This window comes from Pinus tabuliformis, chromosome Q, assembly GCF_031772625.1.
Source record: "Pinus tabuliformis cultivar Carrire ecotype Pingquan chromosome Q, CPIR1, whole genome shotgun sequence".
Taxonomy (NCBI): Eukaryota; Viridiplantae; Streptophyta; class Pinopsida; order Pinales; family Pinaceae; genus Pinus; species Pinus tabuliformis.
This window is the reverse complement of record NC_142296.1, coordinates 1350605976-1350620844: the sequence shown is the minus strand read 5'-3', so window position 1 is coordinate 1350620844 and position 14869 is coordinate 1350605976. Positions and strand designations below refer to the sequence as shown.

General features: G+C 37.2%; 1 protein-coding gene and 1 pseudogene across 1 annotated transcript in view; both read right to left on the bottom strand.

The window, feature by feature from the left end:
• Positions 1-5653, bottom strand: part of LOC149224896 (aldehyde oxidase GLOX-like) — an 84939-nt gene extending 79286 nt beyond the window's left edge. The window contains exons 1-2 of the mRNA XM_089388307.1: positions 5504-5653; positions 5295-5383 (exon numbers count right to left, since the gene is read on the bottom strand). Coding sequence (XP_089244433.1) covers positions 5295-5383; positions 5504-5653 — 239 coding nt within the window. The remainder of the gene's footprint in view (positions 1-5294; positions 5384-5503) is intronic.
• Positions 5654-8757: 3104 nt separating this feature from the next.
• On the bottom strand, positions 8758-10234 carry LOC149224895 (aldehyde oxidase GLOX pseudogene; annotated as a pseudogene).
• Positions 10235-14869: the final 4635 nt, after the last annotated feature.

Genomic DNA, 14869 nt, shown 5'->3' with positions numbered 1-14869 from the left:
AATCAATGTGATGACTAGGGAAACCATTCTCAAGCTCAACCTCCGAGGGCTTGAGGAAGACTACTATGATATTGTGTAACAACCCTCATGAAAATTCCATGTAATAAGGTATATAAAGGAAAGAATAAGACCATGGGCAAGGGACACTTATTCCAAGATTAATGTTAGGTAGGACATCTTGGTGTGGGTGTTCAGTCAGTTTACTATGGGAAAGGAGATTGCATTTTATTATGGCAAAGGAGATTGGAAAAGGCAAAGGCAAAGGCATTAAAAGGAAAAAAGGAATTTTGGCACATTTGTTTATGAAAAGAAATGAAATTAGGAGAAAAGTGAGGTAAAAGGTCATAGGTTGCATGTGACGAGGAAATTGAATGAAAATGATGGAAATTGAAGAAAATAGAGTACTCATTGATAAAAAGGCTTATGAGGATTAGTTGGCAACATCTTGGTCAATGTAAACACTTAGCTCAAGTATTTGCTTAGGTTTTAGAGCAAGGAAAGGAAAGGAAGGAAAGCAAGGATCAAGGAAGAAGAGCAGGATCAGGGAGCTTCATCAGGAATACTTGCAGGTAGCATATTTCATGTGTGATTTCCTAGTTGGTTTGGACATGCATGGCTTTGCATGTTGGTGTATGGTTCTCTTGTTGTCGGTGGCATGGTTTTTCCAGGTTATGACAGTGGTTTTCAGCCTAGCCTCGCCTTTTTCCTGATGCCATGGTGTTGGGATATTTTTTTTCGGTTTGGATCTTTGGTTTTTCAGATGGATTTCAGAATTTCAGGCAGAGGTGGTCTCAAGGTTCATTCCCAAAGGCCTAGGAATCCCTGGATCTATTTTGGAAGGATACATGGTAAACTCTGAGGGAGGAATCTCAATTTACGGCCTAATGATCCGGTTTAGATTGTGGTAAAGCCTGAGACACTGGTCTCGGTTTAGGGCCAAGTGATCCGTGGTTGGATTGCGGTAAAGCCTGAGAGGCAAGGAGTCAAAAATTCCTCAAGGATAGTGATGGAGTCCAGATGGAATTCATAGTTCGGTTCAGTTATGATCGGAGCACCAGTTTCGGTGTGATCACGATTTGATGAGGGTGGAGGTGGTTTAACCTTTGGATTCCCTTGGTTGTTTTTGGATTGGTTTTCCTATGAGATCCCACATTCACATTTGGAATATGGCATGGGGGTGGTTGGCTAAAAGAAATATTTGGTTCACCAATATCTACAGTCGGGTGGTACATGGAAGTACTGAACCTTTTCAGATTTTTATATTATTAATGAAAGCTAAGTTCTCTTACTTTTTCACTTGTTTATATGTGGATTTAAAGGATGTCATATCTCTAATATTTACATGGATTTATGCTCGTTATAAGCATGGTTAATTGGTTGATTCATTTAATGGTTATTTCATGTATTTACTTTTGAATGTTAAAATGATGGATGCAAGACCTAATTGATGTTATAATAGTTCAATGGAGACGTTGGTGATCCTTCCTGCCATGGTTCATAAGTGCTTTTAGTCATTCATGCTTTGTCTTGTATCCTAAACCTGTAGGTTGCATTGATTCCAAGTGTTTGACAGAATGTCAATCCCAGTTGGGGATGGTTAGGCTTAGTCCTGAGTTTTATTTCTCAGTTTTTTTATCTTTGTCATCATGTCTTCGGTGGATTCTAAAAGTTACACAAATTCTGGGGAGTGGCCGAAATTCTGGGCCAGAAAAGTGCCTTGATTTCAAGGGATGTTGGCACAGGTCCGCTGGGAAAAGTCCTTGGATGGTGGCTTGTAGGCCTGTGAAAGTGTCAAGAGGTCCCTAGATGCTATCATGCCCATAGCATGAGAGCGTCCAAATGTTTAGAGGTCTAAAAGGTCAGTGGGACCTAGGGGCAGGATGTCTGAGTGGCTGGGATGTCCCCTGGGGGCATTGTTACTAATGTGGAAGGTATGGTTGATTTGATTCCGTCGATTCCATTTCTTTAAGGTCACCAAGGAGGTTGAATCCCTTATAGTTACCTCTCTCGTCACACGTTTACCACGGTTGGACAGTTACTTGGGTAGATTTGGGAGGAGGCCGATTACATACTTCAACTTGCAGATAGATCCATAATAGCTCCCGAGGGATTTATTGACGATGTAATGGTCTCCATTGACTCATGGGAGTATCCCACTGATTTCCTTGTCCTGCATCCCAAAACCAAATTTAATGGTTATCCTATCATCTTAGGAAGACCTTGGTTGGCCACTTTTGATGCCTCATTAGTTGCAGGGTTGGGAACATGACCATAAAGAATGGGCATCCATCAAAAAAACTTGTGATGTACCCTTCGGCTCAACCTTCTATTGAGCATGACTTGCCCTTATGGTTAGAGGATGAGGAAGAAGGATAAATTTATGAGACATCCCCCTACCCAGTCTACACACTGGACATTGTTATAGGGGGAGGGAAACCTAATGAATATGAACTTATTGAACTACATTAGTATTTATTTCTTTAAAAAAAAGTATTTATATTTCTAGAAAGTGGACTTGTGACAATCCCCCTGTACAGTAATCCTCACCATCCAAATAATCAACCACATTGGGTCCACGTGCTAGTCGTGGTGTGAACCAGTATTACAAGACCATGTAGCATGGTCACATGACACACACCAAGCTTTTTAACTAATCACATGAGTCCCCCAATTGAATTATTGATCCATGAATTCCATGAAAACAAGAACTAAGGGTTGAGGAAGGTACATCACATTTGACCAAGTTAGCATTGAAGTTAGAGGTTGAGGGGTGGTTTACTATGATAATTGCATGTCATATAATTATTTCAAAATAGTAATAATAATATATGCCAAGGATAATGTTTTTAACCTAATTCGAGAAAGAAAGATAAGTGAGCTAAGGGTGGAAAAAATAGTAATTTATTTTTAGTGCATAAACAAAATTATGAGTATGCAAAGCAAGGAGGTAACATAAATGGGTATGATACCATGGAGAAGCTTAATGCCATGGGAAAAATATATAAAGTATGGGAAAGAAAAAGGAGAGACTTAGATACACCATAAGTATATAAGATATAGTACAATTAATTTATTATTCATAAAGCCTAAGTCCCTTATGTTAAATTATATTGGGATGAAAGGGTACAAGTATCACATGTGGCATTTAGGAAGGGTGTTATATGTTAACCAATAAAATCGAGATGGATCCCTATGGTATGATCGGGTTGACCAAGAAGTCATGCCTAGAACGAGTATGGTGTTGTGTCTAGACTAGTGAGCAAGGGACCATCTAGAATTCTCTTATACTAGCTATGGAGAATGTAAATTGTGTTAGAGAAAAAAAAATTGAAATGAGATGTATGATGAGGTAAAACCTTAGATTCATATAATGAGTATTTTTGAATTTATTGCAAAAAGAAAGAAAAAAATAGTTGAGTAAATTGAGGTACATTACACTTTGGCCATTTTTGGCCAATGGATCTCCACTGGGGATTGATTGATTGAACTGTGCATATAAAGGTGGAAGGATTTTGGTATAATGGATTGGCTAGGCAATCCATAGATTTTTTTTTGTTATAATAATGTGTTGTAATCACTAGCTTGAGGGCTTGATCTATGTAGTCCACCTAATCCTAGTTTTCTAAGCTTTTCAATGAGTTGAATACAATATTGGAAAAAAATAAATATCTTAAACATTGGAAAATGACAATCTAGATTCTAGTGAAGAAAAATAAAGCATGAAACAATTAGACTACATCATTAATTATAATAATATTTTATTAGATATTTTTATTATTAGAGTAATCTAAGTGTTTAGTTGATCGTTAACAATAATTGTTTATTTAATATTATAATTTACCATTATAAACAATAAAAATAAATTTATCTTATAATATTATATAATTTTACAAATGCTTAAAAACTCACTGGTAAATGTGTTTATTAAATTTTGTTAATATTATATTTACTTGTGTCAAATAGACAATTTGGTTTTAATTGAAAAAATATATAATCAAATTAATTATACAATTTTTTGGATAATAAAGGTAAATAAGGTATTGTAATTAATTAATTTTATATTATATGATTTTAATCTCAAATTTTATTGTTAAAAAAATTAATTATTTTAAATTTATAAATTTGTGATTCATAATAGTAGGTTGAGTTTTAAAATTATAACATGTGTTTTTTTAAGTTTAAATTATAATATTTTTTAATCAAATTTAAAATAATGATAATTATATCTTGATACTTAATACACATGAATATGATGGATATTTTATTAGCATTAATGAGAGTGGATTAATTTTAAAAGAATAAATATATAATTAACATTTTAAACATCCTCGTCTTTTTACATTTAACATCACACTTTCTATAATAACAATCTAACATGACACTTTATATAATAATATCCTTTACTTTATATAACAATTTTGAAAAGAAACGCTTCGTAACAAATTTCAAATTTCTTTACATGAAAAAAGAAAAAGGAAGACCCAAAACTTTTATTGCTTTTTCACTACATTGGTGAAAGAAATGTACAATTTTGAAAAGAGAGGCTTCGTAACAAATTTCAAATTTCATCCCCAAAACTTTTATTGCTTTTTCACTACATTGGTGAAAAAAATGTACAATTTTGAAGAAAAAAAACTCCGCATAACGAATTTCAAATTTCTTCCATACAGAAAGAAAAAAAACCCAAAACCTTTATTACTCTTTCACTACATTGGTGAAGGAAATGTGCGAGAGCTTACCCTTGCAGCACTCACTCAGTACGGTAGAGTAGGGTAGAGTACAGTACATATGAGATTATTGAGAATGTCAAAGCAGAAGAATGAGTCTAATTAAAAGACAAATGAATCCAAGTGGCAGCACTCGGTATTCCACTGTTGAGCACGAATAGCATGTAGTACCTAGGCGGTGCTGCAACAGGGGAGGGACGTGCCGTTACTAGGGCACTATAAGTTAGAAATAATTAATTCCTACTTGTCTATGGTTGTAATTCTCCATTTGAGGAGTTTTTTCCTACATAATAGGAATTTAGTTTCTCCTAGTTTAGTGTGTGGTTGAGAGAATCTCTCAACCACACTAGTGTACGTCCAAGATAGAATTCCTATCTTGAGACTATTGATTGTATAAATATGTGTGTAATTTCCTCATTCATAATATATAGAGAATATATTGTTGTGTGTAATTTTATCTTGGTATCAGAGCTTGTGAGGGCCTGGCCCCTCCTGGGCTTGGCCCCTCCTGGGCATAGAGAAATAAACTACTTTTGTTTGTCCATCATCGTGGGTCGATGGAGATACCAGAGATCGCTGCCTGTCACAGTGATGAGGGCTTGTTGAACAAGATAGAGGGCGTAGCGTGGAGAGGAGAGAGTAATGAAGGCTTCCGACTGGTAGAGACCGTCAGATGCGTTTTAGCTAAAGAAATCGATCCACAGATCAAAGCCAGAATGATCTGCGCGTAGAGAAAACATTCTGCAATAGGAATCTGTCATGTTGGTTTAATATACCTGAGAGTTAGACCATAGTCCTGGTGTGGAGATCTGTTGGCGAGTGTAAAGACCTGAGCAGTGAACTGTTGCGGTGTCATGGTGCTCACAAAAACCCTGACCTTCGCAGCAGTCTTCTCGGACTTCAGGGATCCAATGTCGTGGCTTCATAAAAACGGGGCTCAACAATCGCGTTGTGTACCAGTTCGTGGCTCTCTTCGGGAGCTCATCGATAGGGTCAGGTATCCGGTCTGGTGTCTATGATCGTGGCTCTGCTTTGGCCCAACGCGGGATCGAGCCCGGCACAATACGAGACGAAGGAAGAGAATTTTCAGTCCCGTCACAAGACGGACTCTAGCAGCAATGGTGGCAGCAATGGGGCCGCCGTTGAGCCTGGCAGGTCGCTGCAGAGCGGCAGCATCAGGCGCTGGAAGGAAACCGGTGGACTCTCTGTTGCCTTCGAGGAATCCAACCGATCGCGCCTCTCGCCTCTCACACGGAGCTCCGCCTTCTTCAGCGTGACCCCCGGGAACCGAATCTCTGTGAGGATGATCGTCGGCGTCTTCGGGGCCTGTCACTCCGAGAATGCTCCATTTCTGAATGTACCGAGCAGAACATGGCGCATTCGTTTAACATGGCATACGCGGAGGCGGATTTGCCATAAGCTATCCGCTGGCTAAATTGCTCTCAGAGATCTTGGACGACTGCATTGATCGGTATTCGAGTTTGTATGGGAGCTTTGGTTTACCAAAGAAATATGATATGCGTTGTTCGTGGGTGTGGGCCTTCAGGTATTTCAACAATTTGTGAGATTCTTTGCAGATCGAGGAAGCCGGATCTCTGTTTTTTGTTTGCAGGCCGCAATTTTTTGTTCGACAGATCTGTTGCATCATGATCTGGCATGGTTGATTCTCTGATATACGCTTGTTGGCTGACTGGTTGAGTTGATCCACTGTTTGTTGATGCTTCCATGTATTGGAATCGCTATGTGGCTTATGGATACATCCGGTAGAAGAACACTTTTGCTTACAACTATGCCTTTTTTTTTAATTGCGTCGCTTGTGATTTTGATGGTGTCAAACTCGATTACAATGGGCACTGTGGTTAAAGCTGCTATATCATGTGTTGGTGTTGTTGCATACATTTGCCTTTTCGTCATGGGCTTTGGACCAATACCAAATATCCTATGCGCAGAGATATTTCCCACCCGTGTTCGGGATGTCTGTATTGCGATATGTTCCTTGACATTTTTGGATTTGTGACATCATCGTAACTTACACTCTTCCTGTATTATTGGATTCAGTGGGTCTTAAAGGTGTATTTGGCATTTATGCAGCAGTCTGCTGCGTTGCTTGGGTGTTTGTGTTTCTAAAAGTTCCAGAAACGAAGAGAATGCCACTGGAAGTTATAACAGAGTTCTTTGCAATGTCTGCTAAGAAGGTAAATCTGCTAACACTCCGTGATAGCCACCAGCTTGTGTATTTCATTCTCAAAATCAGAATTTAATGGTCGCTATGATGTAAGTTCCCAATGGGCGAAGTGTGTGAGGAGATCAATCTGCAAAGAATTGGCGTCGATGCACAAGAACCTGCGTGACCTGAGTGATGGTCACCGAATTGAAGCATATTAGAAATCTGGTATTACAGAGTGTTGATTCTCTTGACAGGACATCTAAATGATGCAGAAACTGCACTGGATTCCCTTTCAATCTGCATGAATATTAATGGAGTCGAGGTGATGATACCGCTCGCCTTTCTCGCCAATTGGATCGGGATGGCAGTCTATTGTTGCTTATGTGAACATAGGGTGCTACTACGTAATTGGGGTTCCATTTGGAGTGGTGCTTGGCATGGTGTTTAATTCTCTGATGATGCAATATATTGATTAACTGTCATGACAATAAAACTAGTTGTAATTTAAGTGACATTAGTCTGACCAACTATTGTCACAATTCTGAATGTGTGTTGGAACTGGTCATTCCAACACTAAGCAAATTTGCAGGGAATGGTGAACACATGACAGTGAAAACGACATCAATTGGAGCTACATCAGAGATTGGAGGATGATCGAGATCGTGTTGCAGATTGTTAGCGAGCATGAGGCAGTATGCTTGAAAACAATGACTAGCCTTGATACTGTGAGTAGGAGAAGTGGCATACTGAAATGCGATGGAGGATTGGACCGTAGAGTCCTGGATTACTGTTCCTGAAGGGAAAACTGTGTTCTCTTCATGTGGCTGTGAGTGCCTATGTTCCAGTTTCTTTATCAGTGGACCCCTCACAGATGAGGTAAAAGAGCAGCGACAATGTTTATGGTGGACAACAAAGTAGATGTTTGTTTGAATTAGTGTGGTTTGTGGAATAGACTCCCTAGCATGTTGTAATGGTCATTGTATGGACCCAGAAACTCCAAAATGTAGAATGAAATGTAAATTTTTTAAAGGCATCTGAAAGTTCGTGGTGATCTCAAAACCACTTTGTAATGGTTTATGGTCAGCCTGAAACCATCTTTTGTCACTGTAAAGTGATGGTTTGTGGTGAGCCAGAAACCACATACAGAGCCTTAGTGGCTACAGGACTTGCCCGGTGGTGGTAGATTGGACTTGCCCGGTGGTGGCATATTGATGTTGGCGGATTTGCCCGGCGGTGGTAGATCGGACTTGCCCGATGGTGGCATACTGAAGTTGGCGGATTTTCCAGGTGGTTGTAGATCGGACTTTCCCGGTGGTGGCATATTGCCTGAGTGGCTAACGTGTACACGGCAGCTTTGTGCTCGTAGGAGCAGGTGGACTGCAGTAACACCTGGCTCACGGTCTCAGATATTGGTGTGTCTGAGCATAAGAGGGTTGGTGCACTTTTCTATCTGACAGTTGCGTCGAAAGGCGCAATCAGCGCAACTGTTTGCGATTGTTATTTGGACATGAATATTTGGCTTAGAAAGGCACTGATCTCTCTTTGTTTTTTGGAAGTTCTGTACATGCAATTCGCCTGATGGTGGTGGATTTGACTATCATGACAAGTAGTCATTAAGGGGGGGAGTTAGAAATAATTAATTCCTACTTGTCTATGGTTGTAATTCTCCATTTGAGGAGTTTGTTCCTACATAATAGGAATTTAGTTTCTCCTAGTTTAGTGTGTGGTTGAGAGAATCTCTCAACCACACTAGTGTACGTCCAAGATAGAATTCCTATCTTGAGACTATTGATTGTATAAATATGTGTGTAATTTCCTCATTCATAATATATAGAGAATATATTGATGTGTGTAATTTTATCTCTATAAAGAGCAGTGCATGGAAAAAGAGTGAGTAGTGAAGGTTGGAGGATAAATGTTGAACTGAATGGAAATGTTATGATGATTATTTGCAGCGAATTGAACCTTGAAGCTACCGCCATAAGTGACCGAAGCAGGCAGCACAGAAATGATGGTGGGCTTCAGGGAAGATTCGTCTAAGTAATAAGGACTGTATGCTTGCAGACGAAGCTCTGTGGGAAACATAACGGTGAAATTATAATTTTTGTTGGGGTTGGAACCTCCCACAAAAATCCTACCATCAGGCAATACAATTGCAGTGGAATGATACATTCTTGGAACAGTGGAACTTGCGAGTACTGAGAAGCGCTGCCCTGGCAATGCATTAGGTCTGTATAAATAAGGAGCAAGAGCTGGATTGGTTGCTTGCCCATAACCTGCACATCCCTTCTCCGCTCCATTGATAATCAGAATTTCACCGGTGGGAAGAAGCAGCATATCTCCCAGAACTCTGGGAGCAGGCATGTTCTCCATTGCCCAATCGGCATTGGGATCTGTGATAACCATTCTTCCACAGCTCTGGAGCGCGTCAATGAAAATCCCTGCAAGTGACAAATTGTAACTGTCAACAGGAGCACCACCGCAGATCATAATTTCTGTCCTCCGAAATGCATCAGATGCGGACAGTGGCAACATCACAGATGAGGCGGTGGTGGGGTAATTTCTTGGGCCATCTGGGATTCTTGGAAAATGCCTGACCACAACATTTCTTTGGTAATCAAGCAAGATGGAATCACGGTTGGCGAAGATGAAGAGATTTCCATCGGATGAGAGATGAAGAAAAGGATAGAGATTGTACAGGCTCTGCAGGTTTTGGGACACATAGGTGTCTTCTAGAAACGTCAGATTGTAAACTCCCTCACCAGGCTTCCTTGGTGGCAGGAATTCGTAGGTAAAAGCGTAGTTGCCCCCCACAACAATACTTCTACCATCAGGAATCATACCATTGATTGTTCAAAAGCCCAGATCCAGGTTCACCAGCTGGATCAACCCAATCACATGTAGAAGTTTCACAAGGTACAAATTTACGAACGCTCATGTTTCCATCGCCCCATCCACCAGTGCTAACCAAAGTACCGTCCGCAGCAAAGGCTCCCGATGAACACCAAGTATCAGTCCTCAGCGTCAACGGTCTCACCTTGTTTGTAGCAATGTTGTATTCTATGGAGTGCGCTGAGCAATCATGATAACCGGCTGATTTACCTATGCAAATTCCATTTGCGAGGCTTATATTAGAATCACCAAAATCTGTGTAATCGTACATCACCACTGTACCCATAATGGTGGTGGCCATATGCATCGCCGACACACCTCCATTTTCAATCACCACTTCCCATCTCCCAGGGCCAGGGCTTACCGTATCACGGCCATCCGCCCTGCAAATATTGATTACCAGAATATACACCACAAATTGAATCCAAATGCAACACTTGGACTCCATGATATGATATCCAGAAATCGGTATTGCTGTTGGTACGCTCTGCAAAGGCGAGTTCATGAGCTGAGTTTTTATAGAGAGGTGATGTCAAATGCATAGTTGTAAGTGGTCTCCACATTCCAGCCATAGTCATCGTGGATGTATCTGCTCTTTCAACGTGGCCAACCTCAATTAAAACTCACTCTTATTTCATTGCAAGCTGGATCACAGACCACAATAAACATGGCTAGACCAACTTGGAATGGAAAATATAAGCAAAATAGCATTTCCAAAACTCTATTTTCGCAATCACAATAAACTTCTCACATTTATATTTTAAGGTGACAATAATATATTAAGGTGAGGAGTTGTTTTTTTATAATTTTTTGGACTTTCTAAGGTCGAATTTGGCTGAAAATTTTGAGGTGGAATCTTGATTTGTGTTATTTAAACTGGCTTTTTCATTGTATATATGGATTCAGCACCCACCCTGAAAAGTGATTTCAATAAATTCCTACAGGATTTTAGAGAAATTAGACGGGAAAATCCCACCATAAAAGATTCCAAAAAGTCTCACTAAAGACAACTCGTTAAGGTTACAACAAACTTGTGGGGGGAATTGTGATATTAGTTGTTTAAAGTGTGTTTTTTACTACATAAATGGATTCAACCCCTTAAATACTCCTCGTGCACCTACCTCTGTAGATTATACAACTCAAACTTCTAAATTTTAACAAATATATGCCTCAATAATTGAAAATTTGACAAAAAAATATGCCTATGAAATCTTCAAAACTTAAAACAGCTAAACTACGACTATATTTCTTATTTAAATATTCCACCATAAACTAGGGAATTGTGTCATGTAAATTAAATAATTCCATCTAATTATTCTATGTTCTTCTTTTAACAGGGCAAAAATGTGATATATTTATGAGTTTAAAAATACATATTGAATAACAAAAAAATTATAATATCATAAAGAATTGCATCAACAAAAAAAATTACCAAAATATAAAACAAGTAAAATTGAGTAATATCATTAAATTCATTAATACTAATTAAAACGTTATTGCCAAAATCCCATTTTCAAAAACATTAAATGTCACTCGCCTCCAGATATCATGAAGTAAATTGTAAATATGTTATATGTTAAATTGTGGTTTTGTTTAATTATTGCACACAATTGTGAGCGAGATTGTGGTGTTTAGTTGTTTAAAATGTGCTTTTGACTAAACAAATGGATTCAACACCTTGAAAACTCCTCCATCACCTAAATTGTAGAAGTTATGCGACTCAAACTTCAAAATTTTAGCAAATATCTTCCCTAATACAACTAAAATTGGGAGAAAATTATTCCGATTAAATCTCTGAAACTTAAAATAGCTAAAATATGGATATATTTCTTATTTAAATATTCCAATATAGATAGGAAAATTGTGGTATATAAATTAAATAACTTCATTTTTTTGTTTTGAACAAGTTAAAAATGTGATCATTATTTATATTTGAGTATGAAAATAAATATTAAATATCGAAAAGTTATAATATCATAAAGAATAATATCAACAACAAAAAACACCAAAACAAGTAAATTGAATCTTTAAATTAAATATCATTAAATTCATTAATGCTAGTTCAAACACCGTTAAAAATCTTATTAAGAGATTCTTAATTTTCTAATCCTTATATTAAAATATCAAACAACCCAGCTCACCAAATATAAGTAACTCAAAATGAAGTCTTGTCTGCATATTATTCATGTCCATGAACATAAATGCTAACATCAATATCCATATAACAAACTTTAAATTAGAATGGTATATAATAAGGGGTTCCAATTCTTTATAATATTTCTCTTACACATGCTTATTTAAAATGTATAGAAGGAGATGTAATTTTACTGGAGTAGTCTTTAAGTGTGATTTTTTGGAGTTTTGAGCATATTTTTTGGGAATCCCATAAAAGTCACACTTAAAGACTACTCAAATTTGAATTAAATGAATAATTTATATATTATGTTTGTAACTAAATTTATAATGATTTTGTATTTAATAATAAATTATAAGGTTAGTGTATTGATAGTGTAGTTTAATAAAATTATAAAAAATAAAAAAATAGAAATTTTTTAAATATTTAAAAACATTTTTTTTACAACTATAATGTGTTTTTGTGTGTGTGAGAGGTTTTCTTCTCCAAGGAAATATTAAAAATCTTAGTATGGAAAATGTATGTGTGTGTGTGTAAGGTTTTCTTCTCGAAGGAAATATTAAAAATCTTAGATTGGAATATATTGTTACTTTATTATTAATCAAGATTTCAATAGAGTTCTAATTTTAATACTTTAAAAATGTTTAGAAGAAATTATAATGTTAAACTTTTCACACAATTTGGCATTAATTAGATTTGTAAATTAAAATGAGCTTAAGAATCCAACAACATGGATTGCACATAGCCTACTAGGTAAACTCCCCCTTAAGAAATACTATTTTATGCATCCTATAATGTCCAAGTAAATGCACTTGAATTATAATCCCTAATAAAATGTGAACTAAGAAGGTCTATCCACTCTCATCCCAATAATTCATTCCCTCTCTTTAAGATATCTCTATGCTCTACCACTTGGTGTATCTTGAAGGTTATAATCACTATATTTCTCTTTGAGTTTCAATGTTAATTTAGTTTCATAGCTAATAAAATAGACAAATTATTTATGTAGAAGTGATTCCCAAGGAGTGACCATGTCAATATAGATGGGGCTAGAACCCTTGGTGGGGAGGATAATATCACCTCCTTCCTAAGCTACACCCACTTGACAACTATTTTAATTATTTTAAATGAACTTGATATTATTTCATTATTTAAAAAATTATTTAATAACTTTTTTATTAGTTATTAATTTGATTTAAAACTCTAAAACTTCATTTACCTTAAAAATTCAAAAAAATCAACATATTAAATGAAATTTGTGTGTGTGTGTGTGTGTATGTTTGTGTTTAAGAGTATATATTCTTAGAAAATTAATATACGAGACCCACATGTTATGACAAAAATCTAGTGAGAGGAAAAAATCGAATTCCCAAGGTCAAAGCTTACCTCTTAAGTAGTTCAAAACTGCGTTCAAGTTGTTCTCTTGAGAATATCAAGATCTCTTATGGGGAATGAAATGGCCACACCAATAATTGAGTGGGAAAGTCTATGGTCATAAGTCAACACAACTCTCTTAGTTGCAAAGAAGCTTGTCAAGTGGCCAAAAAATACAAAATGATGAAATGGAAAGGAAATAAATATAGGTTATCTATCCAAATTTTTATATTGTTGGATCACCCTTTGTGATCCTGACCATGTGGATAATTAACCACATGTGGGCGATGCGCTAGCACTGGTGTAAACCAATGTTACATGACCATGTAACATTGTCATGTGATGCACACCACACTATTTAAAAAATTGTATGAGTAACCCAATTAAATGGTTGATCCATGAATTCTATCAAAACAAGGACTAAGGGTTGACGATGGTACATCACATTTAGAAAATATAATGTTGAAAGAAGAGGTTGAGGGGTAGTTTACCATGATAACAACATGACATATAGGTCTTGCATATAGAAATTGCGCAGTTTCTGAGCCCAGTAGGCTGCGAGTCAAATTTGCGCAATTTCTGGAGGGAAGACTGCTTCCCCTCCAGAATTGTACAATTTCTGGAGGGAAGACTGGTTCCCCTCCAGAATTGTGCAATTTCTTGAGGGAACTACTCTGCCAGCAGCTAGACCAAGTCCGAGGAAGCAGCCTGTGACGGGAGTGCAACAAGTTGTCATGCACGGGCTAGGAAGCTGCTAGAAAACCACTGAAGCTCATGTACTTGATAGTGCAAGACACATTGTTTAGGATGGTTGGTAGGGAGGCTCCAAAACGAAGCTAAGGAAAAATTTTGGTGGGTGGTTGTAGCCACTACAGCAGTTTGCAAATAGAGTAGCATGGTTTGCTTCTACAGCTAGACTAGCCTTTCCCTTTCATGAAAATTAAATTAGCATTTACATTTAATGAATGGAATTTTCATTTCTGTAGTTAGAATGATGTTCATCTCCTTGCAATCATGATATTCTTTCATAAGAAATTGTATTTGTAGTTAGTTGAAGGAGTGGTATTTAAATACCTTGATCTAATCTAACGACTGGGGATGACATGAGTAGAACCTAACATGTTGTGCATATAGCACTATCACCTCTAAGTTTGTATGAACCCCGAGTTGATAATTTAAGTTGATAAGCATTGGGAGTTGCAACATCCTTAGTGCAATACCATAGCTCATCACTTTTTGGCATTGTTGACGGGGAGGTGTTCAAGTAGGTGTTGTTTCTACTTAGGAGTTACTTGTTTTTTTCTTTGCATTGGTCTTATTTATTTGAAAGCTTCAAGAAAAAAAAAGGAGAAAAAGAATTAAAAAAACATAGCTAGTTCTTTCATGCCTCATAGGAGTAGAGAAATTCAAGGGAAATTGTTACCAAAAACCCCCACCCCTTCAAACAGTCAACCTTGATTCTTCTTTGGTGATTGTGAACTTCCCTCTCTGACTATATGGGATTTAGAAAAGCCTCTAAGAAAGCAACCTGAAATTTTTAAGGAACCCATAGGGAAAGAAGAAACTATATCACCT